General features: G+C 49.3%; 1 protein-coding gene across 3 annotated transcripts in view; it reads left to right on the top strand.

Annotated features, from left to right (window-relative positions):
* The window catches only part of ATP2C2 (ATPase secretory pathway Ca2+ transporting 2), a 97,400-nt gene that overhangs the window by 51,209 nt on the left and 18,781 nt on the right, over nt 1-27,410 (top strand). For all 3 annotated transcript variants that reach the window (XM_004058075.5, XM_063700371.1, XM_019012836.4), the window contains 8 exons: nt 3,316-3,465; nt 3,555-3,623; nt 4,115-4,190; nt 6,971-7,037; nt 20,438-20,562; nt 20,701-20,798; nt 22,135-22,236; nt 23,785-23,874. In XM_004058075.5, coding sequence (XP_004058123.5) covers nt 3,316-3,465; nt 3,555-3,623; nt 4,115-4,190; nt 6,971-7,037; nt 20,438-20,562; nt 20,701-20,798; nt 22,135-22,236; nt 23,785-23,874 — 777 coding nt within the window. The remainder of the gene's footprint in view (nt 1-3,315; nt 3,466-3,554; nt 3,624-4,114; nt 4,191-6,970; nt 7,038-20,437; nt 20,563-20,700; nt 20,799-22,134; nt 22,237-23,784; nt 23,875-27,410) is intronic.

Raw genomic sequence — 27,410 nt, forward strand, 5'->3', positions numbered from 1 at the left:
CGTGACCCCGGGCCTCTGGCTCCGCAGCCCATGTCCTTACCCCCAGGACGTTCTCTCTCTCCCTGTGAGCAGCTGTTCAGACTCTTCCTGGCACTGCCTCTCCCCCTGAGTTTCCTCCATGTATCCGTTGCCCATGGCTGTTGTGGCAGATGACCACTTACTTAGGGGCTTAAAACAAGGTGAAGATACGGTCTGACCTTCTGGAGGTCAAAATTGAAATCATTTTCACTGGGTGGAAATCAAGAGTGCTATCAGGGTCCAGGCGCAGTGGCTTGCTCCTGTAATCCCAGCACTTTGGGAGGCTGAGGTGGGTGGATCACCTGAGGTCAGGAGTTGGAGACCAGCCTGGCCGACATGGCAAAATCCTGTCTCTACTAAAAATAAAAAAATTAGCCAGGTGTGTTGGCGTGCACCTGTAGTCCCAGCTACTCAGAAGACTGAGGCAGGAGAATTGCTTGAACCTGGGAGGTGGGGGTTTTAGTGAGCCAAGATTGCACCACTGCACTGTAGCCTGGGTGACAGAGTGAGACTCCATCTTTAAAAAAAAAAAAAAAGTGCTATCGGGGCCATCCTCCTCCAGAGGCTCCAGGGGAGAAGCTGTTTCCTGGCCTTTCCCAGCTTCTAGAAGCTGCCTGCATTCCTTGGCTCATGGCTCCATGTTCCCGCACCACTGCTTCTGTTACATCTCCCTGATATCAGACACATCTCCAACCCTCCTTCCTCCCCCTTCCTTATGAGGACCCTTGTGATCTCACTGGGCCCACCCCGGTCACCCAGACCATATTCTCCCCACGTCAAGGTCCTTCAGTTAGTCACGTCTGCAAAGTCTCTGTCACCACATCAGAGAACACATTCCCAAGTTGAGGATTAGGATGCGGACATCATGGGAAAGCTGGGGGCAGGGGGACGTTATTCAGCAGGCCACACTGCGGCCCTTTTCCAGGTCTCCTCCCTCCTCCCTTCCTGCCTTGGGGCCCCCCACCCCACTCCCCATCCACATCGCTCATTCATTCAACAAGTGTTTCCTGAGCACCTACTACGTATGAGGCCCTGGGCTGGGTACCGAGGACACCGTGCAGGAAGCAGACCTGGTCCCTGTGCTCATGAGTTTATAGCCCAGAGTGACAGACTGACCTAAATCTACTCGTGACAAGTACTGTTCCAGGACTCCTAAGGGACCCATGAGTGGAAGTACTGGGAATCCTGGATTTCCCAAATGGGAGAGACTCGCCTGGCCTGCTGCACTCAGGGAGGGCTTCCTGGAGATAGCAGCTTTTGGCACAAAACAGCCGTTTTAGGCAAAGGAGGCCCAAGCTACTTGTCTCATGCTGACCAAAAAGCCTGATAAGTTTTCACTTTCAACTGCCATGGGGGCACCTAAAACCCTCCCCCAGCACATGTGACTTAACCTATCTCATCCCGGAGGTCTCTGCTCCCTGTCCCTCCTCCCAGGCCTTCCCCCAGCCGCCTCTTCTCAGGGGCCTCCCTCCCTGCTCTGTACACCTTAGCTTACTTGGGTACATCGGTCACAACTAAGGAACCCATATTGATGCCTTCTTGTTACCTTGAGTCTGTGCCACTTTCAGATCCCCATAGATTTCCCTAATGTCCTTTTTCTGCTCCAGGATTCCACGTGACATTTAGTGGTCATGTCTCCTGAGGTTCTTGTTGGCTGTGACAGTTTCTGATGTTCCTTGTTTTTGACCTTGACCTTGACAGTTTCGGTTTTGTTTTTGTTTTGAGCAGAGTCTCTCTCTGTCACCCAGGCTGGAGTGCAGTGGGGCAATCTCGGCTCACTGCAACCTCCGCCTCCTGGGTTCAAGAGATTCTCCTGCCTCAGCCTCCTGAGTAGCTGGGATTACAGGCGCCTGCCCCCATACCCGGCTAATTTTTGTATTTTTAGTAGAGACAGTGTTTCACTGTGTTGAGCAGGCTGGTCTCGAACTCCTGACTTCAAGTGATCTGCCTGCCTCGGCCTCCCAAAGTGCTGGGATTACAGGTGTTAGCCACCATGCCTGGCCGTCCTTGACAGTTTTGAGGAGCCCCAGCCAGGTATTTTCCAGAATGTTCTTCGGGCTTCCTTCGAAGACTTTCCTCAGCATCGCTCAGTGACTTCTTATGCTTCATTGTCCCTAGCTGGAGCCGCGGGAGCCACAGGGAGGTGGGAATGTGGCTGTGCAGCAGGAGGCCTCGCCTCCCTGACGCTGTGGGGTCCACTGAGAAGGAAGGGGAGAGACGGGCATTACCTGGGTGACAGGCGGCCACTGTCGTTCTTGGGGACTGAGATCCTATGGCAGTGCACATATTTTTAAAAGATGACTATTAAATTTAAATAGTTTTAAATTATAGAGAAGTCGCAGGTCCCTGTTTGAGAATCATTGATCTAGCTGTGGTTCTCTGGTGGTTTGTGGAAGATGGCTTCTCTCTAGCTTGGTGTTACATGCTTACATGACCAGGTCCCTAGGGATAGGCCCACCCAGCCCCGCTCTATGAACTCAGAGGTGTCTGGCACGGTTCTGGCCCTGGGAGCCTCACCTCGGGAGTGAGATGTGTTAAGTCTGAGGTCAAGTTGCGGTTTTGCAAGATGGTTAAGAGTATCGTTTCTGGAACAGAGCTTCGGTTCAAATCCAGAGCTTCGGTTCCATAGCCACTAACTAGCTACGGAAACTTGAACAAATTACTTAATTCTTCCATGCTTCAGTTTCCCCATATGCAAAATGGGGAAGATAGTAGAGTCTTCCATTGGGGGTGGTGAGGTCTGAGGGCTAAGCCTTGTGGGGAGCTGCGCACAGGGCCTGGTGCGTAGTCAGTGTTCTACAAATGTCAGTACCTCCCTTCCCCTTGCCAGGGTGTGTGAGTGTCTCTGTGTCCCTGTCTGTGTTTCTGGTGTTACTGTTGCCTTAGATTCTGACTGAATAACCTGGCTTGGTTATTGTGTGGGATTTTGTGGGAACCATACAGATTGTACAGGCATCTCCAAGGTGAAGAGTGGGCTGCGTATGTGGAGACTCACACAGGTGTTTTGAAAGGTATATCCTAAAATAGCCATCACCTTCATTTTTTTTTTTAGATTGTATCAAAATTTCGAACAACATTAAGCGAAGATATGAGACTTTCATGTTTTTAAGAGAGGCCGCTCATTCAAAGCTTTTCTGATCCTGGGGGCCTCAGAGGCCGTCGTTGTGACACTCATTCTGTAGGTTCACTGTGTTCTTGAGTTCGTGTCCATGAAGGTGCTGGTACCATTTTGTGCTTTTAACACCAATTCTCCGGGTGACAGGGAGATTCCACAGCCTTTTCCCCTTGCTCTCCTAGGTCACGGACCTCTTGGTGGATGAATCCAGTTTCACCGGGGAAGCTGAGCCATGTAGTAAAACAGACAGCCCCTTGACAGGCGGTGGGGACCTCACCACCCTCAGCAACATCGTCTTCATGGGGACCCTGGTGCAGTATGGGAGGGGCCAGGTAAGCCCTGGGACACCGAGGCCTTGGGCTCCCGTAACCCACAGGCTCCCAGCCCTTAGATTTCATACTTCTCTCTCTCCTGGACACAGGGGGTCGTGATTGGAACAGGGGAAAGCTCTCAGTTCGGAGAAGTGTTTAAGATGATGCAGGCCGAAGAGGTAAGGGGCAGAAGGGGGCTTCCGGACTTTTGTAAGCTGGAGTTTGAGATTATTATAGGCAAATAATACCAGCCCTGCCTACTCCTTAGGAATAAGTGGCATATGGTTAATATGAGTATACTTTTTAAACATTTAATTTTTTTTTTTTAATAGAGACAGGGTTTCACCATGTTGCCCAGACTGGTCTCAAACTCCTGAGCTCAAGCAATCTGTCTGTCTCAGCCTCCCAAAGTGCCAGGATTACAGGCATAAGCCACCACATCTGGCCTCTTTTTAAACACGTAAGACATTTGTTAGCATTTTCATAAAGATACAGCTTTCAGACAGTAACACGCACAGATCTTCAGTGCAAAAGTCAATGAATGTCGACATATGTGTACCCCTGTGTAATCATCACTGAAGCTGTAGGATGGCAAGGTGAAGACATTTTGAACAAAAGCAGGCAGAAGCTAGGATCTTGTCCAACTAACCCATTGTGCTCACGCTTTCAGACACCTAAAACTCCTTTGCAGAAAAGCATGGACAGGCTAGGAAAGCAACTGACACTCTTCTCCTTTGGCATAATCGGTGAGTGAAGCAGTTTCCATACTGGGTTTGTTCTGCAGATGGAGGGGAGCCATCATAGGGGGGTTGCCATGGCCGTTTCTCAAATATCTTGCTACTCAGCTGCATAAGGCTTGGGGATTGGGATCAGAGGCTCTCCAAAAGCAACAAGAGCTTTCTGTATAGTTGGACCAGGCTGGCTGCTGTAACAAGCAGCCACTACATTTTCTTGGCTTAACAGAGTAAACGCTTGTTCCTTGCTCACACCGCAGTCCAAAGTCCGTGGGTGTATTCCTGGTCCAGTGGCTCTCCTGGATAGCTTGCCTACAAACAGTGACTTGGGCCCAGGCCCCTGTTATATTGCTGCTCTCTATCTTCCTCTGGGTCCTTGGAGGCCATGTTTCTGTTCAGCCAGCAGATGGTGAAAGAGGAAAGATGGAGGCTTGTGGCCTAGACCTGGCATAGACCAGGAAGTGGAATCATCAATTTGACCATCTTTTATTGGCCAGAATGGAGTCACATGGCCTACATAACTGCAAAGGAGACTGGGAAATGTAGTTTAACTGTGTACTCAACCATATTTCTATGCTTCTAAGCAGCCTTTGCCTGGACTGGGACTACTTCCTGACCTTTGGTAACACAACAAACAGCATTGACATGATGCTGCGGTCCTGAATCTAGATCTTAAGGCTTGACATCCCCATAGTGCTGCCCCGGTCCCTTCACTGGCTTCTTCCTGCTCTTTCCATATCTGGCCTTACTTCTGTGTCCTTTATTCCAGCCGTGCCTGGCCCCTAATAGATTCTCAGGCCCGTGCCTGGCCCCTAATAGATTCTCAGGCCCGTGCCTGGCCCCTAATAGATTCTCAGTAAATATTTGTTGAGTAAAACATTTAATCAAGGAATAAACCAACAAGCCACTGCCTATAGCACATCCAGTGATGAGGGAGGTGCTGGTGAGTGTAGCCAAAACTGCGGAGCCAGAGAACAGTCTTGAGAGAAACAGCTTATGTAAGCCCAGGTTTCTTAAGTCAAATTAGAACTTAAATTGACATGTCCACAGCAAGACCCATGATATCACTCAGATTTTTTTGAGGGGGCGGGGGGGATGGAGTCTCACACTGTTGCCCAGACTGGAGTGCAGTGGCGTGATCTCAGCTCACTGCATCCTCTGCCTCCTGGGTTAACCAGTTCTCCTGCCTCAGCCTCCTGAATCTCTGGGATTACAGGCATGCACCGTCACGCCCAGCTAATTTTTGTATTTTTGGTAGAGACAGGGTTTTGTCATGTTGGCCAGGCTGGTCTCAAACTCCTGGCCTCAAGTGATCTGCCCGCCTTGGCCTCCAAAAGTGCTAGGATTACAGGCATGAGCCACCGCACTGGGCTTTTTTTTTTTTTTTTAAACATTTTGGGAACTGCTCTAGCAGATGGAGAGTTTTGACACTCAGTCCCATGGACCCCCTAGAAGGCCCAAGGGGCAGGTGCAGGGAAGCAACACCGTGCTGGTCAGTGCTTCTAGAGGAAAGTAGCATTTGCCAATTCCCATGGTGCAAATACTCTCAGTGTGGCCATATTGAAGCTACTAATGTATAGACACTGAACATGGATTTCGGAAGACATGTACCTAGTTGATTCTTGTGAGCTCCTGTGAGGAATCTCCAGCCTTCTACTATGGGAATGCCACAAGGGTGGAGTAAGTTCCTAGTGGGGGTGGCTCTAGGCTCACTGCCTCACCCCTATTTCCAATAGAGCTCCCCTTGCTAATTTATTTCATTTCAGTTCATTTGGTTTCTAGCTAAGATTTCAGCTGATGACTGAGTTTAGTAGCCAATGTAGAATGCCCAAAACAAAACTAACAGATACTGTGGCAGCTGCCCCCCTCAATACATATACACACACACCCCGCTACCACCCATCAGAAAACATCCCTGGTCCCCTGGCCCCTGCAAAGCAAAGCTAACGTTCTTTAGCAAGCTCTCCAAGGCTGTCACCTGGCAACACCACCCACCTTCCCAGTCCCTACTCACTCCTTCCGATAATGATGGCAACAAGAGTTAACGATTAGGCTTGTGTTTGCTGTCGTCCAGGAGCTGTGCTGAGCACAGACTGTCACCCCTTAAACCAAGGGAACTACTCTTTGAGGGGTGCACGGCCATGAGCCCCATTTTACAGATGAGGAGACGCAGGCTGCACCAGGCAACCCGAGCACCTTTCCCTGTGGCCAGAGCATCTCATGAACTTCCACAGGCCCCAGGGCAGCTCTTGCCATTTGTGCCTTGAGGGTCTATCCGTAACCACCTCCGTGTCTCCTACACCTAGTGCAGTAACTGGTGTGCAGTACATATTTGGTAAATTATTAATGAAGGAAAATGGAAATGGAGTATATTTAAACATGAGTACCACAGAGTAAAATAATTTGAAAAAACAGTGGCCCATCTGCCCATCACAGGAGCAGTTGGATTTGCCACAACAAACACCACGTGGGGGGATGTTCTGGATACACGCAGCCGATGGTAAACTTTGGGAATAAGATGTCAGTGCTTGCAAACAGTCCAAACTAAACTGATTGAGCCTTTAACTTAAATTTGGCTTGGACCTTTCCTAAGAAAGTAAAATCAGGTTTTTGTAGGTATAAACGTATCTCCCTTAGAAAAGAGAAGAGACGGGTTGAAAGTGGTTGAGGTTATCAGGCGTTCCTCTGTGCGTGCATTCCGGTAAACTCTTTAAGGAAGTGGGTTTGAATCCCTCCAGGCATCAGCGTGTGTAGTGCATATGGAGATAAGGATGTTTTTGTCTCTTCCCCAGGTCTCATCATGCTCATTGGCTGGTTGCAAGGGAAACAGCTCCTGAGTATGTTCACGATCGGGGTCAGGTAAGAGTGCTGTGGCCGCCCCTTGCCTTGCCAGGGTGGTCAATGGGCTCTGAGCCCTTCCCTGCCGCAAGAGAAGGTGGGGAGGCTGCAGAATAGGAAGGGTTGGGAAGGTGCAGCCCCATCACCCAAACTCCAGCCTCCCAATAGCACGTTCTCCGATAGGTACAGAGTGCCTGGTGAATGCTTGCAAAACGAGTGACAGCAAATGATCCAGGGGGTCCCTTTTGTATTAGGCTGTTCTTGCATTGCTAAAAAAAAAAATACCTGAGGCTTGGTAATTTATTAAGAAAATAGTTTAATTGGCCTATGGTTCTACAGGCTGTACAGGAAGCATGGTGTCTGCTCAGCTTCTGGGGAGGCTCCAGGAAGTTTCCAATCAAGGCGGAAGGGGAAGGGGGAGCAGCCATGTCACATGGCAAGAGCAGGGGCAGGAGAGGGAGGAAGGGGAGATGCCACATGCTTTGAAACAATTAGATCTCTCAGGAACTCACTCCAGCAAGAACGGCTCGAAGGAGATGGCACTAATCCATTCATGAGGGATCCACTCCATCGTCCAATCTCCTCCCACCTCCAACATTGGGGCTTATGTTTCAACTTGAGGTTTGGGTGGGGACACACATTCAAACTGTATCAGCTTTCTTGTCACTCTTTGCCTGTGGGTTTGGGTCTTTCTGGCTAAGAGCAAGGACCCCAGAGCCAGCCTGCCTCTGTTTAAATTCTACGCTTGCCACAAAACTGGAGGTTCTGTGACCTCCAGCAAGTTTCTTAGCTCTCTGTGCCCCAGTTTCCTCCTCTGAAAAATGGGAATGCTCATATACCCTCTCCTAGGGCGACTGTCTGGATTAAAGGAGTTAGTCTGTGCAAGCACCCACATGATACACAGTGCAGAGTGAGTGTTGCCTCTTAATACTGGTTTAGAACTCGATTCAAGCTCTTGTCTTACAGAGGAGGCTATCAGAGCGGCAATGGATGTAGAGCCCAAGGCCACATGGGGACAGCAGGGCTGGGAGTCATCATCACTCGATCATGCTAAGTCGAGGGGACCCGCCCTTCTTCTACGTAGTGATTCATAAGTCATCCCAAGCCCCTGGGTCCTGGTGGCCGAGACAGGGAGAGGCACGGGCGGCCCAGCATCGTGCAGCGGTTTGACTTTGTCAGTAGTTCTTCCGTGGCTATTTGCCAAGGGCAAGGGAAGCAGAGGCCGGGGATTGTCACTAACTGGGTATGTCCCATTGGAAGGGAGGCTAGCGGCTGTTCTGGGACACGGAGGAACCAACCCATGTCTAGGCTCACGTCAGGCCCATTGGTTCCCAGACAGTAACGCACACGCAGCTGCTGTCTGCAACATGTTTTTAGGTGATGTGTGGAAAATTATTCTCGTGTCTGTTCATATTATATATATGATATTAATACATCAAACCCATGATGTAAACAAACTTAGATGTCCATCAGCTCATGAAAGAATAAACAACTTAGGTACAGTGGAATATTTTTCATCCACAGAAAGGAATGAAGTACTGATTCATACTGCAACGTGGATTAATGTTGAACCCGTTTTCCTAGGTGAAAGAAGCCAGTTGCACACGTTATATGATTTTATTTACATAAAATATTCAAAAATAGGTCACTCGGCCAGGCGCGGTGGCTCATACCTGTAATCCTAGCGCTTTGGGAGGCCAAGGCAGATGATCACCTGAGGTCAGGAGTTCTAGACCAGTCTGGCCAACATGGTGAAACCCTGTCTCTACTAAAAATACAAAAATTAACTGGGCGTGGTGGCAGGCGCCTATAATCCCAGCTACTCGGGAGGCTGAGGCAGAAGAATCGCTTGAGCCCGGGAGGCGGAGTTTGCAGTGAGCCGAGATTGCGCCACTGCACTCCAGCCTGGGTGACAGAACAAGACACTGTCTGAAAAAAGAAACAAACCAAAACATAGGTCACTTCATAGAAACAGAAAGTAGGTTAGTGTTTGCCAGGGCCTGGGGTTGGGGAGTGTGTAGTGACTACTAACAGTTACGGGGTTTCCTTTGGGGGCGAAGAAAATGTTGCAAAATTGATTGTGGGGATAGGTGCACGACTCTGCATACACTAACCACCATTCAATTATATATGTTAAAGGAGTGAATTTTATTATATACAAATTATATATCAATAAAGAAACCAGAAAGGTATAGAACAGGCAACTAAGAATGCTGTTATTGAAAGGGTCCTCGGAGCCTTTCTAATTTATATATGAAGAGTAAACCATTATTGCAAATGTGTGCTGTAATGATCACTACAGTGAATTACAGCAGACAAACTCCTGGTGGATTGAGGCATCCGAGTGTGTGCTGGGACACAGAGGTTTGTCCTGCTGGCCAGTGTGGGCAAGAGAATCTTGCTTTAAGGGTTGGGTGTACTGGGTCTGGTACATGGTATCAGGTACATAGTATCAGGTGTACATGGCTGTGGTGCATAGTCAGGCTTGCCTGTGTATACATGAGTGTACACGATTATCTGGTAATTAGTAGTGGAAGAGATTCCAAATGCCTTATGTTTTCAACGACACTGCACGGCATGCATTAATTGAGGGGCAGATGGTAAAATCAACGTGTGGGCAGGTGTGTGTCCTATGACAAAAGCATTCAATAACTGTTTTTTGAGTGAATGGGAATTGGAAATACTGTGTCTGGCTTTGGATACTTTGTCACTCAGTGTATTTAACAAACAAAATCTTAGTAACACCAAATGCTGAGAGCACACAAAAAAAACATGGAAAAGAGGAGTTGGAATATTATGTGATGATGTGGGCACACAGATGTGATAAAAATCATAAAAGCAAAATGCAAATGACAGACACTTGGAAAACCCCATCGCAGATAAATTCTAAGCCATAGTAAGTTCATCTCTTCCCTTAAAAAAAAAAAAAATCCTGTAATGAGACACACAAAACATTCAAACCACGTCAGAATACCATTAAATGATAGTTTTCAATAGGAAAAGAAGAACAAGAAAAAAAGCTGTACTCATAGATAATAGTCTTTAGGTTTCAGCTTTAAACAACCTATAAATGAGCGGAGACGAATGCCAGGGTTTGGACTTTCCCCCCAGACGTGTTTGGAACCATGAAAATGATGCAGTGGTGCTGTACAGGTGTCTTTGCTGGGTTGCAGCCCTTTTTCCCTGAAAATATGCCCAGGTCATCGGTTTGTTTTGCTAATGGCCCTGCGAAAGGGCATGTTAGGCTCTGGATAATGAAACCCAAGGGGGTCTGTTGAATGTAGGATGGTCTTGATCTCTAGTGAATTGGGGCTTTCTGGCTTAATATCCTGACCAGAACGATCTTCATGGCGTTGTTTTTGTTTGTTTGTTTGTTTGTTTGTTTTCAGACAGAGTTTCACTCTTGTCGCCCAGGCTGGAGTGCAATGGCACTATCTTGGCTCACTGCAATCTCCACCTCCCAGGTTCATGCAATTCTCCTGCCTCAGCCTCCCAAGTAGCTGGGATTACAGGGGCGCACCACCACACCCAGCTAATTTTTTAAATTTCAAGTAGAGATGGGATTTCACTATGTTGGCCAGGCTGGTCTTGAACTCCTGACCTCAGGTGATCCACCTGCCTCAGCCTCCCAAAGTGCTGGGATTACAGGTGTGAGCCAGTGCGTCCAGCCTTCATGGAGCTTTTGAGGAGCATTTATCCTTCGGTGTTACTGTGTATAGCACGTGACTGTGTGATCTGTTCGTATCACTTTCATTGAATACCTTTCATGTTCATGTAGTGTTGGGATTGGGGGAGGTTGTGAACAAGACAGTCATGGTTCCCACCTTCAAAGATTGTAGGTCTCAGTGGGGATGGAGAATCGATGGGAATCAAGGGCTAGAGGGAGAGAGCTGGGAAGAGAGGCAGAGGCAGGTGGGAGAGGGAGCGTGAAGCTGAGATCTGGAGGAGCTGTGGCTGATGTGATGAGGCCTTGGAGGAGACTGGGTGTGCAGATTCCTGTGGCTGCCAGAACAAAGCACCACAGGCTGCAGGTCTGGAAACAGAAGCTTATTCTCACCATTCTAGAGGCCAGGAGTCCGAGGTCCAGGTGTGGCAGGAGCGTGCTGTTCTTGAAGACCCTAGGGGGAGAATCAGCCGAATGCTTCTCAGCTTCTGGTGTCACAGGCAGTCCTTAGCACATAGATATCTTGCCTCCAGTCTCTGTCTGTCACATGGTCTCCTCCTCTGTCTCTGCGTCTCTTCTCTTCTTTTTATAAGGACGCCAGTTGTATTGGACTAGGGTGGATACTCTAATGACCCCATTTTTATTTGATGACGTCTGCAAAGGCCCTATTTGCAAATAAGGTCACATTCTCATGTACCAGGAGTTAGGATGTGAACATATTTTATTGGAGGGACACAATTCAACCCCTTAGCAGCAGGCAGTGGGCTGCCGGGAGAAGGGGGTGGATGGACAACAAGCTCATTGAAGGAGATGAGGACAAGGAAGCCTGAGCCAGGGCTGGGAAGACCCGTCTATGCGAACGGCAAAGTTGCCAAGAGCAGCCTGCGGGTGGACACGGTAAAGTCAGTTCTGGGCCGGGTGCGGTGGCTCACGTCTGTAATCCCAGCACTTTTGGACACTGAGGCAGACGGATCACTTGAGGTTAGGAGTTTAAGACCAGCTTGGCCAACATGGTGAAACCCCATCTCTACTAAAAATACAAAAATCAGCCTGGCGTGGTGGCGCGTGCCTATAATCCCAGCTACTGGGGGGCAGAGGCAGGAGAATTGCTTGAACCCGGGAGGCAGAGGTTGTAGTGAGCTGAGATCACACTACTGCCCTCCAGCCTGGGCAGCAGAGTGAGACACCATCTCAAAAAAAAAAAAAAAAGTCAGTTCTAGAATCTTCAAGGAATTGAAGAGGGAGGGACCAGGGTCTGTTGGTGCTGCAGATGGAGCAGGAGTAGAACATGTGATCCTAGTTCATCCTTACACAGCCCATGGGGTAAGTCTGGCCTCCTTTTTATAGATTGGGAAACAGGCTTACACTAGCACAACTTATGGGATCAGGGCATGGAAGAGACAGACTTCAAACCACTGAAGCCTGATCCAAAGTCGGGCTCCTTGTCAGCAACCCAACTCCCCCCACCTCAGCAGGATGGGGACTCTGCTGCCAGCCACTGCCCCTCACTCCCTATCCTTGGCAGCCATTGGCAATGGGCTCGAGTTTGTTTGCCCCATGAATATGTATTGGGCATCTGTTGACTCTCTGTTTACATCAAAAGTGCTGATCCAGCTGGATCAGGTAGATCTCTGCCCTCCTGGAGTTTTCTGGCTGGGGGAAAAAGTGAATGTTAACAATTTAAGCACACATTAATAAAAATAATTACAACTTATGAGTGCTACGAAGGAATAACTGCCGAGAAAGAGATTAAAAGGGAGGTAGAAGCCAGCTGGGCATGGTGGCTCACGCCTGTAATCACAGCACTTTGGGACTCTGAGGTGGGCAGATCACTTGAGATCAGGAGTTCAAGAACAGCCTGGCCAACATGGTGTTGCATCTCTACCGAAAATACAAAATTAGCCGGGCATGGTTGGGTGTACCTGTAATCCCAGCTACTCAGGGAGGCTGAGGCAGGAGAATCGCTTGAACTTGGGAGGCAGAGGTTGCAGTGAGCCGACATCTCACCACTGCACCCCAACCTGGGCGACAGAGCAAAACTCTGTCTCAAGAAGAAAAAAAGGGAGGTAGAAGGGGATGGACTGGAAGAGGTGGCCGGGGAGGGTTTTGGGTGGAGAGTTGAGGAGTCAGGAGATGAGCAGGAAGGGTGTTCAGGCAGGGGGAACAGCACAGGCAAAGGTTTGGGGGTGGGAACATATCCGAGGGTCACTTGGGGGGGACCACAGCTGAGCTCTGTGAGCAGAATGAGATGATGGAGTCGCTTAGATCATGGGGAAACTCATGGCCCCTTCTCCTATTCCTAACCTCATCATCAGAGCCTTTCCCAATACGCCACGCCAGGCCGTCTCTGTGACACTTTGGAAGCAGAGAGATGAAAAGTGTTGGCCACCCTTGATTTAGGGGCCGAAGGAAGTGGGAGGTGGGAGCCCCAGCTTATTACAGAAGTGGGGTCTGGGAGGAAGGGGGCGCTGGAGCAGGACGCCGAGCTGTGCTGGGGACAGTGGGGTTTGGGGCATTGGAAGAGCACCTGCAGAGGCAGGCACTGGAGAGCCGAGGTCTCCCGCTGAGCTGAAGAATGGGAGGGTCCCTGAGAGAGCTGGCAAACCTGGATGGCCGCTCCCCCAACTCGGGGCTGGGTGGGGCCTGAGACTCACATTTCTTTCTTTCTTTTTATTACTTCAGTAGGCTTTTGGGGAACAGGTGGTGTTTCGTTACATGAATAAGTTATTTAGTGGTGATTTCTGAGATTTTCATGCACCCATCACCTGAGCAGTGTACACTGTACCCAATGTGTTGAGACTCACATTTCTTTTGTTTGCTTTTTTATTTTTAAATTTTTCTTTAAGTTCTAGGATACATGTGCAGAACGTGCAGGTTTGTTAAATAGGTATACATGTGCCATGGTGGTTTGCTGCACCTATCAACCCGTCATCTAGGTTTTAAGCCCCACATGCATTAGGTATTTGGCCTAATGCTCTCCCCCGAACCCCCCGACAGGCCTGGGTATGGATGTCCCCCTCCCTGTGTCCATGTATTCTCATTATTCAACTCCCACTTACGAGTGAGAACATGCAGTGTTTGCTTGCTTGTTTTTGAGATGGAGTCTTGCTCTGTCCAGGCTGGAGTGCAGTGGCGTGATCTTGGCTCACTGCAACCTCCATCTCCTGGGTTCAAACTTTTCTCCTGCCTCAGCCTCCCAAGTAGCTGGGATTACAGGTGCCTGCCACCACACCTAGCTAATTTTTGTATTTTTAATAGAGATGGGGTTTCACTATGTTGGCCAGGCTCATCTCGAACTCCTGACCTCAGGTGATCTGCCTGCCTCTGCCTTCCAAAGTGCTGAGATTACAGGTGTGAGCCACTGCGCCTGGCTGAGACCCATATTTCTAACAAGCTCTCAAGGGTGCTAACACAGGTGGTCCAGGGAGCACCCTCTGAGCATGAGGCTGTGATTTGACACTGTCCCCCGAGAGCGGGCTCCAGCAAGAACAGGACCAGGAAAGAGGCCAAGACACCTGAACAGCATTCTCAGGTGACTGAGCCTTTGGAGGCAGGGGTGGCGGCAGGGAGGGAGACATTTGAGCCTCAAGGAGGCTGCCAGAGAACACAGGACTCTCAGAAGACAGAATGCTTAAAAACTTCCCCAAGTAGGCCGGGCACAGTGGCTCACACCTGTAATCCTAGAACTTTAGGAGGCTGAGGCAAGAGGATCCCTTGAGCCCAGGAGTTTGAGACCAGCCTAGACAACATAGTGAGACTGTCTGTACAAAAACAAATGTTTTGTTATTAGCCAGGTATGGTGGTGCACGCTTGCAGCCCCAACTACTTGGGAGGCTGAGGCGGGAGGATTGCTTGAGCCTGGGAAGTCAAGGTTTCAGTGAGCCATGGTCTTGCCACTGCACTCCAACCTGGGCAACACAGCGAGACCCTATCTTAAAAAACAAAAACAAAAGAAAACAAACAAACGAAAAAATCTCCTGCAGATCATGTGGTCAGGAGTTTGAGACCAGCCTGGCCAAAACAGTGAAACCTCGTCTCTACTAAAAATACAAAAATTAGCCGGGCATGGTGGCGTACGCCTGTAGTCCCAGCTACTCAGGGGCTGAGGCAGGAGAATCTCTTGAACCCGGGAGGTGGAGGTTGTGGCAAGCCGAGATCGCACCACTGCACTCCAGCCTAGGGAACAGAGCAAGACTCCGTCTCAAAAACAAAACAAAACAAACAACAACAACAAAACACACACACACACACACACACGCACACACCCTCCTGCAAATAATGGTGCATCCAATCCCTGTCTTATAAGCCATGAGAAGCTTCATGAGGCAAGAAAGACAATTAAATATTTCCAGAAGAAAAAGCAAAAAAGGCTTCTGCGCTCAAGCCCCAAATACCCGAATTCTCTCCCCACCCAGTGCTATGGTCACTTTTGGTTTCTTGTCCTAACCTCCCTTGCAGCACGGGCATCCCGCTTGATCCATGCGAGTGGACTTGCACGTGGGAGACACTTTCCCCCTCTCATTTGTGATTTTGAAAGGGTGAGGTTTTTCAGTTTCAGTGCCCGATTAAAGCCGCTGAAAGCCACTGAATCAGAAGGTGGAGATGGCAGCTTAGCCAGCGGAGATTTTCCAAAATAAGTAAAATGAGAGAATCATTTTTTTAAAACTTTAATAACTTTTTTAAAACGAATTCCTGGGCCGGGCACGGTGGCTCATGCCTGTAACCCCACCCAGCACTTTGGGAGGCCGAGGTGCGTGGATCATGAGGTCAAGAGATAGAGACCATCCTGGCCAACGTTGTGAAACCCCATCTCTACTAAAAATACAAAAATTAGCCAGGTGTGGTGGTGGGCGCCTGTAGTCCCAGCTACTCGGGAGGCTGAGGGAGGAGAATCACTTGAACCCTGGAGGGGGAGTTTGCAGTGAGCCGAGATTGCACCGCTGCACTCCAGCCTGGTGACACAGCAAGACTCCATCTCAAAAAACAAAAAACAAACAAACAAAAAAATTCCCTATATGTTAAGTGACATTCAAGATGATACAAGGCACTTGCTTTTCCTGGTCCATTCTAATGAATTTTTGTTTTGCTTTTGTTTTTTTGAGATGGAGTCTCTCTCTGTCACCCAGGCTGGAGTGCAGTGATGTGTTCTTGGCTCACTGCAAGCTCCACCTCCTGGGTTCAAGTGATTCTCCTGCCTCAGCCTCCCCAAGTAGCTGGGACTACAGGTGCTCGCTACCACACCCAGCTAATTTTTGTATTTTGTTGGAGACGGGGTTTCAACATGTTGGCCAGGCTAGTCTCAAACCCCTGACCTCAAGTGATCCACCCGCTTCTGCGTTTCAAAGTGCTGGGAATGCAGGTGTGAGCCCCCACACCCGGCCCATTCTAATCTTTATTAGTTTGTGGATTAATTCTTTATTATTATGAATTCATCCAAGTAATACAAAGATGCCCTTCCCCTGCCATATGGGATGAAAGTCCCCGTCATAACCCTCCACAAATGTTTGCTTAGCTGGTCTTCACAGCCTGTGCCATAAAACCAACGAAGCCTTCTGGCTGTCACTGTAGAAACCGGGCACAGCCCCTTGATCAAATTCTGTAATCTTGGTTTATATAACTTGTCCATGCCTGTTCTATTGTCCCTGGGTGAAAGGTCACTATTCACAACCATTCTATTCAAACTGCCTGTTTTGTAATTGGAATTTTTTGCCAACATTTAGTGTACCATATTTCTTTGATTCTGAGATGTACATTCTTTTTCACATTTCAACTCCTCTGAAATCAGATCACTTCTAATAAGTGATGTAATTAGAAAGCATGGTGTTACTGATTAATTGGCAGTGTTTATTCTTTTCTGAGCTCTGCACAAAATAATGGTGCCCTTCACAATCAACTGTCTTAGCTCTGATGAAATACGGTCTCTCTGTGTGATCCTGGTTGAATGGATTCTCACCAGGTGTTCAGCCAACCCAGGTGGAGTGCTCACTGTGTGCTAGGCCAGCGCAGGCCTAAGCATTGTTATACCCACTTCTTCATGCAGCAAATATTTACTGTATACCTCCTTGCTTTGCTGGATTTTCTAATGCAGAGGATAAAAACAGCCACCTGGCCAGGCTTGGAGGCTCATGCCTGTAATCCAAGCACTTGGGAATGCTGAGGTGGGAGGATCACTTGAGCCCAGAAATTCAAGACCAGCCTGGGTAACATAGTGAGACCTTGTCTCTACAAATACTTTTTTAAATTAGGGAGTAAATAGTGGTGCATGCCTGTGTCCCGGCTACCAGGGAGGCAGAGGCTGGAGGATTGCTTGAGTCCAGGAGGTCAAGGCTGCAGTGATCCTTGATGGTGACACTGCACTCCAGCCTGAGCAACAGAGCAAGAACCTGTCTCAAAAAAAAAAAATAAAAAACAGGCAAGGCACAGAGGCTCACGCGTATGATCCCACCACTTTGGGAGGCCAAGGCAAGTGGATCACTTGAGGCCAGGGGTTCAAGACCAGCCTGGCCAACATGGTGAAACCTCATCTGTACTAAAAATTCAAAAATTAGCCAGGTGTGGTGGCACATGCCTGTAATTCCAGCTATGCAGGAGGCTGAGGCAGGAGAATTGCATGAAGCTGGGGGGTGGATGTTGCAGTGAGCTGAGATTGCACCACTGCACTCCAGCCTGGGTGACAGAGTGAGACTCCATCTCAAACAAACCCAGCCACCCTTGTGTGATATAGCCAGAAAATGTGTTTTGTTTGAACTGTATCTTTTTCATTGGAATTTGTTGCCAACGTTTAAAAATTGGGAGTTTGCATGAAAAAGATACTGGATTTCCAGCTTCTCTTGGGAGCATGGGAGGCCCGGCAGCACTGTGCATTGCTGTGGTCCCTGGTGACTTGGTGGTGGCTCTTTGTTTAGAGGAGGGTCTGGGCTCTGGGATCGCCATGTGGGGTTGCTCACCCTGGCCAATTTCACGTATTTCCTGGGCAGCCTGGCCCCAGGGCTGGACCGGGCATGTCTCGAGGGGCTTCTGCAGGGTCCCTGGCAGTGACTGTGGGTGGGTTGCAGGTGTGGTGAGAGACAGTGGCCCCCTTCTCCCAGGATGTTTCTGGTATCTCAGATAACAGAAATTCCTCATCACTTCTAGTACCCTAAATAGTCTCTTTCTAGAAATTGTACAGAGTGGTTCCACGCGGTGACAGCACTTGGAGCTCCATTGAAGTCACATCTTCCCCCCTCCTCAGCCTGGCCTCGGGTGGAGGCTTGGTGGGGAGGATCCGGCCAACCTCCCTCACCTGCTCAAAATCTCTCCTCCCCCTCCCCATCGCCAGCCAAGGCTGCCTTTTTTTTTTTTTTTTTTTTTTGAGACAGACTTTCACTCTTGTTGCCCAGGCTAGAGTGCAATGGCGCCATCTCAGCTCACCACAACCTCCACCTCCCAGGTTCAAGCGAGTCTCCTGCCTCAGCCTCCCAAGTAGCTGGGATTACAGGCATGCGCCACCACGCCTGGCTAATTTTGTATTTTTAGTAGAGATAGGGTTTCTCCATGTTGGCCAGGCTGGTGTCGAACTCCCGACCTCAGGTGATCGAGGCGCCTCGGCCTCCCAAAGTGCTGGGATTACAGGTATGAGCTGCCACACCCGGCCTTTTTCTTTCTTAAACAGCTTTATTGAGATATAATTCACATATATAATTCATCCATTTAAAGCATACAATTTAATGGTTTTTAGTGTATTCAGAGATATACCCAGCCATCACCACAGTCCATTTTAGAATATTTTATTTTATTTGAGACAGGGTCTCACTCTGCTACATAGGCTGTAGCACAGTGACATGATCATGGCCCACTGCAGCCTCAGCCTTGACCTCCCAGGCTGAAGTGATCCTCCTACCTCAGCCTCCTCAGTAGCTGGGATTATAGGTGCACACTGCCACACCCAGCTAATTTATATATACACATATATATATATATATATATATATTTTTTTTTTTTTTTTTGTAGAAATGAAAAAATGTTGCCCAGGCTGGTCTTGAACTCTTGAGCTCAAATGATCTGCCAGTGTGATCCTCCCAAAGTGCTGGTATTATAGGTGTGAGCTACTGTGCCTGGCCTTAGAACGTTTTCTTTTTTCTTTTGAGATGGAGTCTCACTCTGTCACCAGGCTGGAGCGCAATGGCACAGTCTCAGCTCACTGCATCCTCCGCCTCTCAGGTTCAAGCAATTCTCCTGCCTCAGCCTCCTGAGTACCTGGGATTACAGGTGCATGCCACCACACCCGGCTAATTTTTGTATTTTTAGTAGAGATGGGGTTTCACCACGTTGTCCAGGTTGGTCTCAAACTCCTGACCTCAGGTGATCTGCCCACCTGGGCCTCCCAAAGTGCTGGGATTACAGGCGTGAGCCACCACCCCCTGCCTAGAACATTTTCTTATCGCCTCAAAAAGAAACCCTGTGCCCTTTAGCTATCACTCTACATTCCCACCTATGCCCACATCCCAGCCCTAAGCAATCACTCATCTTTCTTTTTTGTGTAGATTTCCGCATTCTGAACATCCCTTATGAATGGACTCGTGCTCTGAGTGGCCTTCTATGTCTGGCTTCTTCCACTCAGCAGCATGTTTTCCAGGCTCATCCACATGGTGGCATGTGCCAGTGCCTTGTTCCTTTCTTTGGCTAAAGTGTATTCTGCTGTATAGATAGACCACATTTGGCTCATCCATTTGTTCACTGATGGACATTTGGGTTGTCATAGTTTCTTCATGTTTGTTTTTACATTTTTTAAAGGAAAATTTCAAGCATGTACAAAAGCAGAGAGGATGATAAAGTGAACACCTGTGTAGTCACTACCCAGCTTCAACAGTGGCCCACTTGCAAACACTCTTGCCCTTTCTACAGCCCACCCCTGGCTATGTCAAACTGGACACCAGGCACCAGGCATCATACCTTTCCACCACTTCAGGAGTGTGGAATGTGGGGCCAGTCAGCCCCGATGTTGTGGAGTCTCAGCCAAAAGGGATAGAAAGAGCCCCCTCTACACATGCTCTCACCTGTTGACACACCCAGAGAAGGGGCATCCATGTGCTGCAGCCCCAGTCTCGTTTCCAAGAGAGCATCTCACCGGCTCAGCTTGGGTCACACGCTCTCCTCAAATCCAGCCAACCCTGGTTATGAGAGAGTGGGGTCGCACCGTACAGGGAGAGTTGGAGGGGTAAGAAAGAAGTGAGCAGACACCCCGAAGCAGATCCACGCAGCAGGCAAGTGTATCGCTGTGGCCCTTCACCTCCCCTGACCTGGACTTCCTTGTCTGGCTTCCTCATAGGAAGTGTCTACACCACTACACTCATGAAAAGTGAAATTCAAGGGACTCACGAGGGCTCTTGGAACCAAAAACTCTTAATCCCACTTACTGTCTGATTTTGGGAATTCCTTTTATGGAACTCAAAGCCTTTTCTCTCTAATAAATGAGAATAATGTAAATGGAAAATACTTTTAAAGAGGCAAAACAGCCGACAGACTAATTCACATTAAGGTGTGTATGACTGACAGGAGAGGTCCCTTCCCAAGAGCGGGGTCTGCAGGGGAGGGCTCAGGACAGTGGGTGCTGCAGAAGGAGGCAGGTGCACCTTAGGATTGGGAATGGAGACTAGAACCAGGACACTGGGGACACCTAAGACAAGCTTCACCAGCCAAAAGCATTGCCAGCCCCAGCTGAGAGTCACACACTCCTTAAATGTGTGTTAGAGAGGACTCATTTGACCTTTCGATCCAGCCTGGCGGTGGCGGCCATTCCAGAGGGTCTGCCCATCGTCGTCATGGTGACGCTGGTCCTGGGAGTGCTGCGGATGGCCAAGAAGCGGCTCATCGTGAAGAAGTTACCCATCGTGGAGACTTTAGGTGAGGAACTCCAGCTGGTGGAGTCCTTACACGTGGAATTGAATGGGGGCTTGGCTGTCAGGGCAATCCAGCCTGGGGGTTTCACAAGCCTGAGGATGGCAACTTCTCTTTTCTATAAACTGATGTTTGTTGTACCAGGTTGCTGCAGCGTTCTCTGTTCTGATAAGACGGGGACTCTGACTGCCAATGAAATGACAGTGACCCAGCTTGTAACGTCAGATGGGCTTCGTGCCGAGGTGAGTCCCAAAGGAATTTACAAGCCTTAAAGATGCATCCAGCCAGGCTGTCTCCTTTCTAGACAAAGCACACAATGTCTTCTAGAACACAATAAGGAAGAAATAAATTGGGGTCATCTTATAATCTCCTTGCTAACATGACTGATTTTGTTTTTAATCATCCCATACTTCCTTTTAATAGATGTGACAAATTTAAGGTAGCCTCCTTTTTTAGTTACTTATTAATTATAAGCACACTGCAAAATTTAAAAGCTAGAAAAAAATCTTCCATACCTCCCATGATAAACTAACCGTGATTAGTCCATTTGTGGTTTGTTTGTTTGTTTGTTTTTGAGAGACAGAGTCTCGCTCTGTCACCCAGGCTGGAATGCAGTGGCTGATCTCTGCTCACTGCAACCTTCACTTCTCGGGTTCAAGCGACTCTCCTGCCTCAGCTTCCCAATTAGCTGGGACTCCAGGCATGCCCCAATATGCCGAGCTTATTTTTGTATTTTCTAGTAGAGACGGGGTATCACTATATGTTGGCCAGGCTGGTCTCAAACTCCTGACCTCAGGTGATCTGCCCACCTTGGCCTCCCAGAGTGCTAGGATTACAAGTGTGAGCCACCACGCCCAGCCTGTTTTATTTTTTAAGACAGGGTCTTGCTGTGTCGCCCAGGTTGCAGTGCAGTGGTGCAATCATGGCTCACTGGAGCCTCTAACTTCTGGGCTCAAGGGATCCTCCCACCTCAGCCTCCCAAGTCCTCGCGTGTTTTTCAGTGTCCTCTGTGTGCTTGGCATGATTGGAAGCTCTCTGAATGTGCAATTTTTTTATCCTGATTTTTTTCTACCAAACTGGCCAAACCAAGGGGTGAACAAATGATGGCCCATGGGCCAGTGCTTTTTTGAAAATAAAGTTTCCTTGGTGTACCACCACACCCATTTGTGTACATATTGCCAATGGCTGCTTTCATGCCTCAGTGTGCCGCAACGGCAGAGCTGAGTAGCCATGACAAAGGTGGTATGGGCTGCAAAGGCTAACACGTTTACCCAGCTCTGTTCTTAGAATAGAAGCACTCTTCTATGGTAGTTCTTAGTTTTCTTAACCATCCCTTGTACTGGCTGCAGAGTATCCCACTGAGTCAACTTGCTGCAGTTTACTCATGCCTGGTACTGTGTCCATCCATGACGTATCCAATTAATCAATAATCTTTCAGAGAACATCTTCATACTGAAAGCCCTGTCCCCGTTTAGGATTATGTCCCTGGAATGGATCCCCAGGACAGAGATTGTGGGCCAACTGGGGGAGCATGTTTTTGACTCTTGGCGACACCCTTTCTTCTGCCTCGCCCTGCAGGTCAGCGGAGTTGGGTATGACGGTCAAGGGACTGTGTGTCTTCTACCATCCAAGGAAGTCATTAAGGAATTTTCCAATGTCTCAGTGGGAAAGTTAGTGGAGGTAGGTGTCAAAAGCGCTATGGGGGAAACAGGCATTTACATTGAGGCTTCTGGGGCTCCTCTCTGAAAAGGAAAACAGCCATTGAACCTACTGGTTCCTGACAATGACTGGACCACCCAGGGGTGAGGCTGTCACAGTACTGAAAAATGGCACCAAAACTGACGGAGACATCAGAGGTAAGAGGACAGCTAGGCTGGGCACAGTGGCTAATGCCCATTATCCCAGCACTTTGGGAGGCCAAGGCAGGAGAATCACTTGAGGCCAGGAGTTCGAGACCAGCCTGAGCAACATAGTGAGACCCTGTTTCTATTATTTTTTTAAAAAAATTATTTAAAAAGAAGAGCTAGAAGCCTCTGTACTCATCACTGCCCACTGGGAAGGCTCTAAGGAGACTCCTGCCCAGAGACGTGCCCGATGAACGGTAAAAAGTGAGCCTGTGATGAATTTCCCCTATTGTTATTAGTGAGCCTGTGATGATGTTCCCCTGTTGCTGTGATGAGTCCTGCGGTCCAAGCTGTACTCACCCTTTCACAGGGGCTCCCTCCTCCCCATGTAGCAGGCACCCTTCTTCCTCTGTACAGTTCAGTGAGCGCCACTTGCAAAGGACCTGCCTCCAGGGGCCACTTCACTATCACAGCAAACGCTGTCTTGGTTTTGCAGATTAAAAATCAAAAATATGACCAGGCGTGGTGGCTCATGCCTATAATCCCAGCACTTTGGTAGGCCAAGGCGGGTGGATCACCTGAGTTCAGGAGTTCAAGACCAGCCTGGCCCACATGGTGAAACCCCATCTCTACTAAAAAATATAAAAATTAGCTGGGCATGGTGGCACACACCTGTAGTCCCAGCTACTCAGGAGCCTGAGACAGGAGAATTGCCTTGAACCAGGGAGGCAGAGGTTGCAGTGAGCTGAGGTCATGCCACTGCACTCCAGCCTGGGTAATAGAGTGAGACTCCATCTCGAATGAATGAATGAATGAAACAAAAATATGCAAAACTAGTAAGTAATAATAAAAAAGAAAAGAAATGGGCAGAGAAGTAATGCGAGTGTCCAGGCTCACCAGGCCGGGAAGGAAGAGTGCTGGGAATCCCACTCTTTTTGCTTGTCTCTTTTTCATTTTTTAAACATTTATTTATAAATTGAGGTAGAAGTCATCTACCATGAATTCACCCCGTTAAAGTGCACAATTCAGTGGTTTCAATATGTTCACAAGTTGTGCAACCTTCACCACTGTCTAGAATACTTTGTCACCCCAAGTGGAAATGCCATCATCCCCATTATCGGTCGCTCCCCGTTACCCCACACTCGTCACCACCCGTCCACCTGCCTCCCTGCTGGGTTCCCTCATGATAACTTTATGGGAACCAACATTCAGCACAGCCAAGAAATAGTCACGGTGTTTCTTTTAAAAAGCCGGGACGCTGAGTTGTTTTAAAGAGCAAGTCTTGTCCCCGCAACCCCAGCTGTAAAAATGGGACAAGCCCACAATGTCTAACTTTTTCATGAGCCCAGTACTAACTACAGATGTCCGGACAATCCCCTTTTAGGCGGGCTGTGTCGCCAACAACGCGGTCATCAGAAAGAACGCCGTGATGGGGCAGCCCACCGAGGGTGCATTGATGGCCCTGGCGATGAAGGTAGGGGGTCCTGGGGTGTCTCTGCGGGGAATTCTTTCACTCGGGGCTGGATTCATTGGTAGAAAGCCAGCTCCTGTCTGAGCTAACAGGACTGGGGATGTTAGGTAATCATGGAAGAAAATGGCCCAAGCTGGCCTTGGGCCATCTGTTGGTGGTGGAGGAGGTGAGCTCTGAGATTACACGGGACTTCAGCAAGTTCTGCAGGTCTCTAATCCCTCCACCAGCAATTCCAAAAGAATCCTATGAGCTTCCCTGTGGTTCAGGCCCTGGTCAGGTGTTGAGGCGACAGACAGTGGAACGAGACTCCCTATGCACCCAACACGACCCTGTGCTCACCGAGGCACCGTTGGGAGGGGCTGGTTCCTGGGAATGTATTCAATTGACTCCGGGGTTCAGTGTTAGACCCTGAGCTCTGTGGCTGTGCAGGGTTGCCCCAGGCCATTCTGTACGCAGCACCAGGTACCAAGTGGCTGCTTGCAGTGTGGAGGGGACGGGTGGGGGCTGATGGGGGCCTGCTGCATTCTGTGCTCAGAGGACAAGTTAGAAGAAGGAGAGGCAGAAAACATGGGCTGGGAATGCAGGTGACAGGAGAGCAAGGAGAAGAGAGGACAAAGGACATGGGAAAGGAGGGGCCGGCGGAGGTTAAGAGGAGGGAGCAAAGGAAGGAGGAAGGTGGCCCCTGTCAGCTCCCACGTCTGTTTCCATGGCCACTTGGCCTGGGTCCCTCCTCTTCAGCCAGAGCTGGGGCTCCCCTGGCCACTGTGGGAGCTCCTCTCCCCAACCCGCTCCGTGCTTTCTGTTGTGTGACTTGTCTCTGACTCGGGTCTGATCAGAACCCTCTCCATCAAGGTCAAGGGAAAAGCCCGACTCAGGGTGCTCATCCCCCAGCACTGACCCCTCGATGCTGCCGAGCCTGGCCCCTGCACTCACCCTCCCTTCCTGCTTCCTCCTGGACTTTGACCGCTCCTGCCTGTCCTCACTGGCGAGCGCCGACTTTCTCTTCAAGTTCACTCCAGTTTCCACCCCAGCAGACACCTCTCCTCATCCCGGGCTCACTTCACTGCCTTGTATTTTCAGCTTACCTGTCCCATCACTGAGCACCAGGGCTCACTTCACTGCCTTCTGTTATCAGCTTACCTGTCCCTCCCTCCAGTGCAAGACTCCGACCTCCCACACCACTGCCTTCCCGAAGCTGGTGCTGGGCGGGGGAGAGGTGGTCGCCCTCTCATAAGCCCCCGTGACGGTAGATCAGGTGCTTTTCCCCAGTGTAAGAACATTGGAAAGTCATTACAGGCTGAGTGCATTGGCTCAAATCCCAGCACTTAAAGAGGCTAATGCGGGAGGATCATTTGAGGCCAAGAGTTTGAGACCAGCCTGGGCAACATAGCGAAACCCCATCTCTACAAAAAATATAAAAATTAGCTGGGCATGGTGGTGCATGCCTGTGGTCCCAGCTACTCAGGAGGCTGAGGCGGGAGGATCCCTTGAGCCCAGGAGTCTGAGGCTGCAATGAGCTATGATCACACCACTGTCTTCCAGTCTAGATGACAGAGATCCTGCCTCAAAAAAAACCAAAAAGATTGGGCACAGTGGCTCACACCTGTAATCGCCAACACTTTGGAAGACCGAGGCGGGTGGATCACCTGAGGTCAGGAGTTCAAGACCAGCCTGGCCCACATGGTGAAACCTCATCTCTACTAAAAATATAAAAATTAGCTGGGCATGGTGGTGCGCACCTGTAATCTCAGCTACTCGGGAGGTTGAGGCAGGAGAATCGCTTGAACCCAGGAGGCAGAGGTTACAGTGAGCCGAGATCGTGCCATTGCACTCCAGCCTGGGTGACAGAGCAAGACTCTGTCTCAAAAAAACAAACAGAAATCATGACATCGTATTATTTTTCTTCCATTCACAGAAGATAATTCTCTCTGCAATGTCTGTAATAGTCAATGGAGCTCATTTCCCATTTTAAAATAGGGCTGAGTCTGCCCCATTCAACAACTCCTCACCGCCCAGAAGGGAAGGTGCCAGCCTGACCGTCTGGCAGGAATGACACCCATGTGTCACCTTGCTTCCGACACCAGCTGTCTCTGCAGCCTAGAGAGGAGAGAGGTTCCAGAACCCAGAAGCTGGGAGATTTCCTTGATGTGTTATAATTTTCCTCTTTCCTGGGGCCTGGCTTAAGATTTTGGAATACAGAACAAACACTGGCTGGCATGCAGGAAGTGCTGCTTGTGTGACAGGCATGGGGCAAGCACTTTGTGGTTCTTACCTGTCTCACCTGCTCTAAATGGCACTGAGGCCAGGCCAGTGGTTCCCAGCTTTTCTTCCATTATTGCTCCTGGATTAGGGTCTTGGGGTTACTGAAATAAAACACCACTGGCTGGTGATTTAGAGTAACCAAAACACACTGAAACACAGCTCTGTGGCCAGAAGTTGAAATCAAGGTGTGAGCAGGGCCAGGCTCCGTCTCCCAGTTTCTGGATGTTACTGGCAGCCCCGGGCGTTCCTTGACTCGCAGACGCATCCCTGCCTTGGCCTCTCACACCAAGCTCTGTCTCTGTCACGAGGTGCTCCCTGCCATGGCTCTGCGCAGCGTTTTCCTCCTCTTTTTTTTTTTTTATTTTTATTTGAGACGGAGTCTTGCTCTGTTGCCCAGGCTGGAGTGCATTGGCTTGATCTCCGCTCACTGCAACCTCCGCCTCCCAGGTTCAAGCGATTCTCCTGCCTCAGCCTCCCAAGTAGCTGGGACTACAGGCACCTGCCACCACGCCTGGCTAACTTTTTGTATTTTTAGTAGAGACAGGGTTTCACCATGTTAGTCAGGATGGTCTTGATCTCCTCACCCCATGATCCACCCGCCTCGGCCTCCCAAAGTCCTGGGATTACAGGCATGAACCACCATGCCCGGCCTTCCTCCTCTTATATCCAGTCATGTTGGCTTAGGGCCAACCCTAATAGCCTCAAATTGACGATATCTACAAAGGCCCTATTCGAAATCAGGTCACATTCAGAGGTTCCGAGGTTAGGACTTCAACATATCTTTTGTGGGGTACAATTCAACCCCACTAAGGAGATGGTTTAGGCATTTCTTCCCTAATCACCCCACTCCCTCCCCATGAAATTTAATACGGCAGATACACTGTACTGTACGCATATCTGCACTTTCTACGTAAAAGGAGTAGTTTTTTGTGCCCCTGCTGCACCCCATTTTCACCCCCTGTGGGACAGTGGGATGCATGGGTCATGACTGGTTTACACTTGGGGAAACTGAGATTCTGAGTTGTCACATCATTGATCCAAAAGCCACCAAAGAGCAACAAAGGGCCAGGCTGGCAAGGACCCCAGGCTGTGGACGGGGGGCTGGCAAGGACCCCATGCTCTGGACGCAGGGCTGTCTCACTGACTCAGGGGGTTCCTTTTGAGAAATTGCTACACCTTCAAGTCTGAGACATTCCTCCCGGCAGAAACACTGCAGGTTTGTTTCTAAGCAGATTTCAGATAGAAGCTGTTGCAAAGACCGTCGTGTCTGCCCTTGA

Source organism: Gorilla gorilla, chromosome 18 (genome assembly GCF_029281585.2).
Source record: "Gorilla gorilla gorilla isolate KB3781 chromosome 18, NHGRI_mGorGor1-v2.1_pri, whole genome shotgun sequence".
Taxonomy (NCBI): Eukaryota; Metazoa; Chordata; class Mammalia; order Primates; family Hominidae; genus Gorilla; species Gorilla gorilla.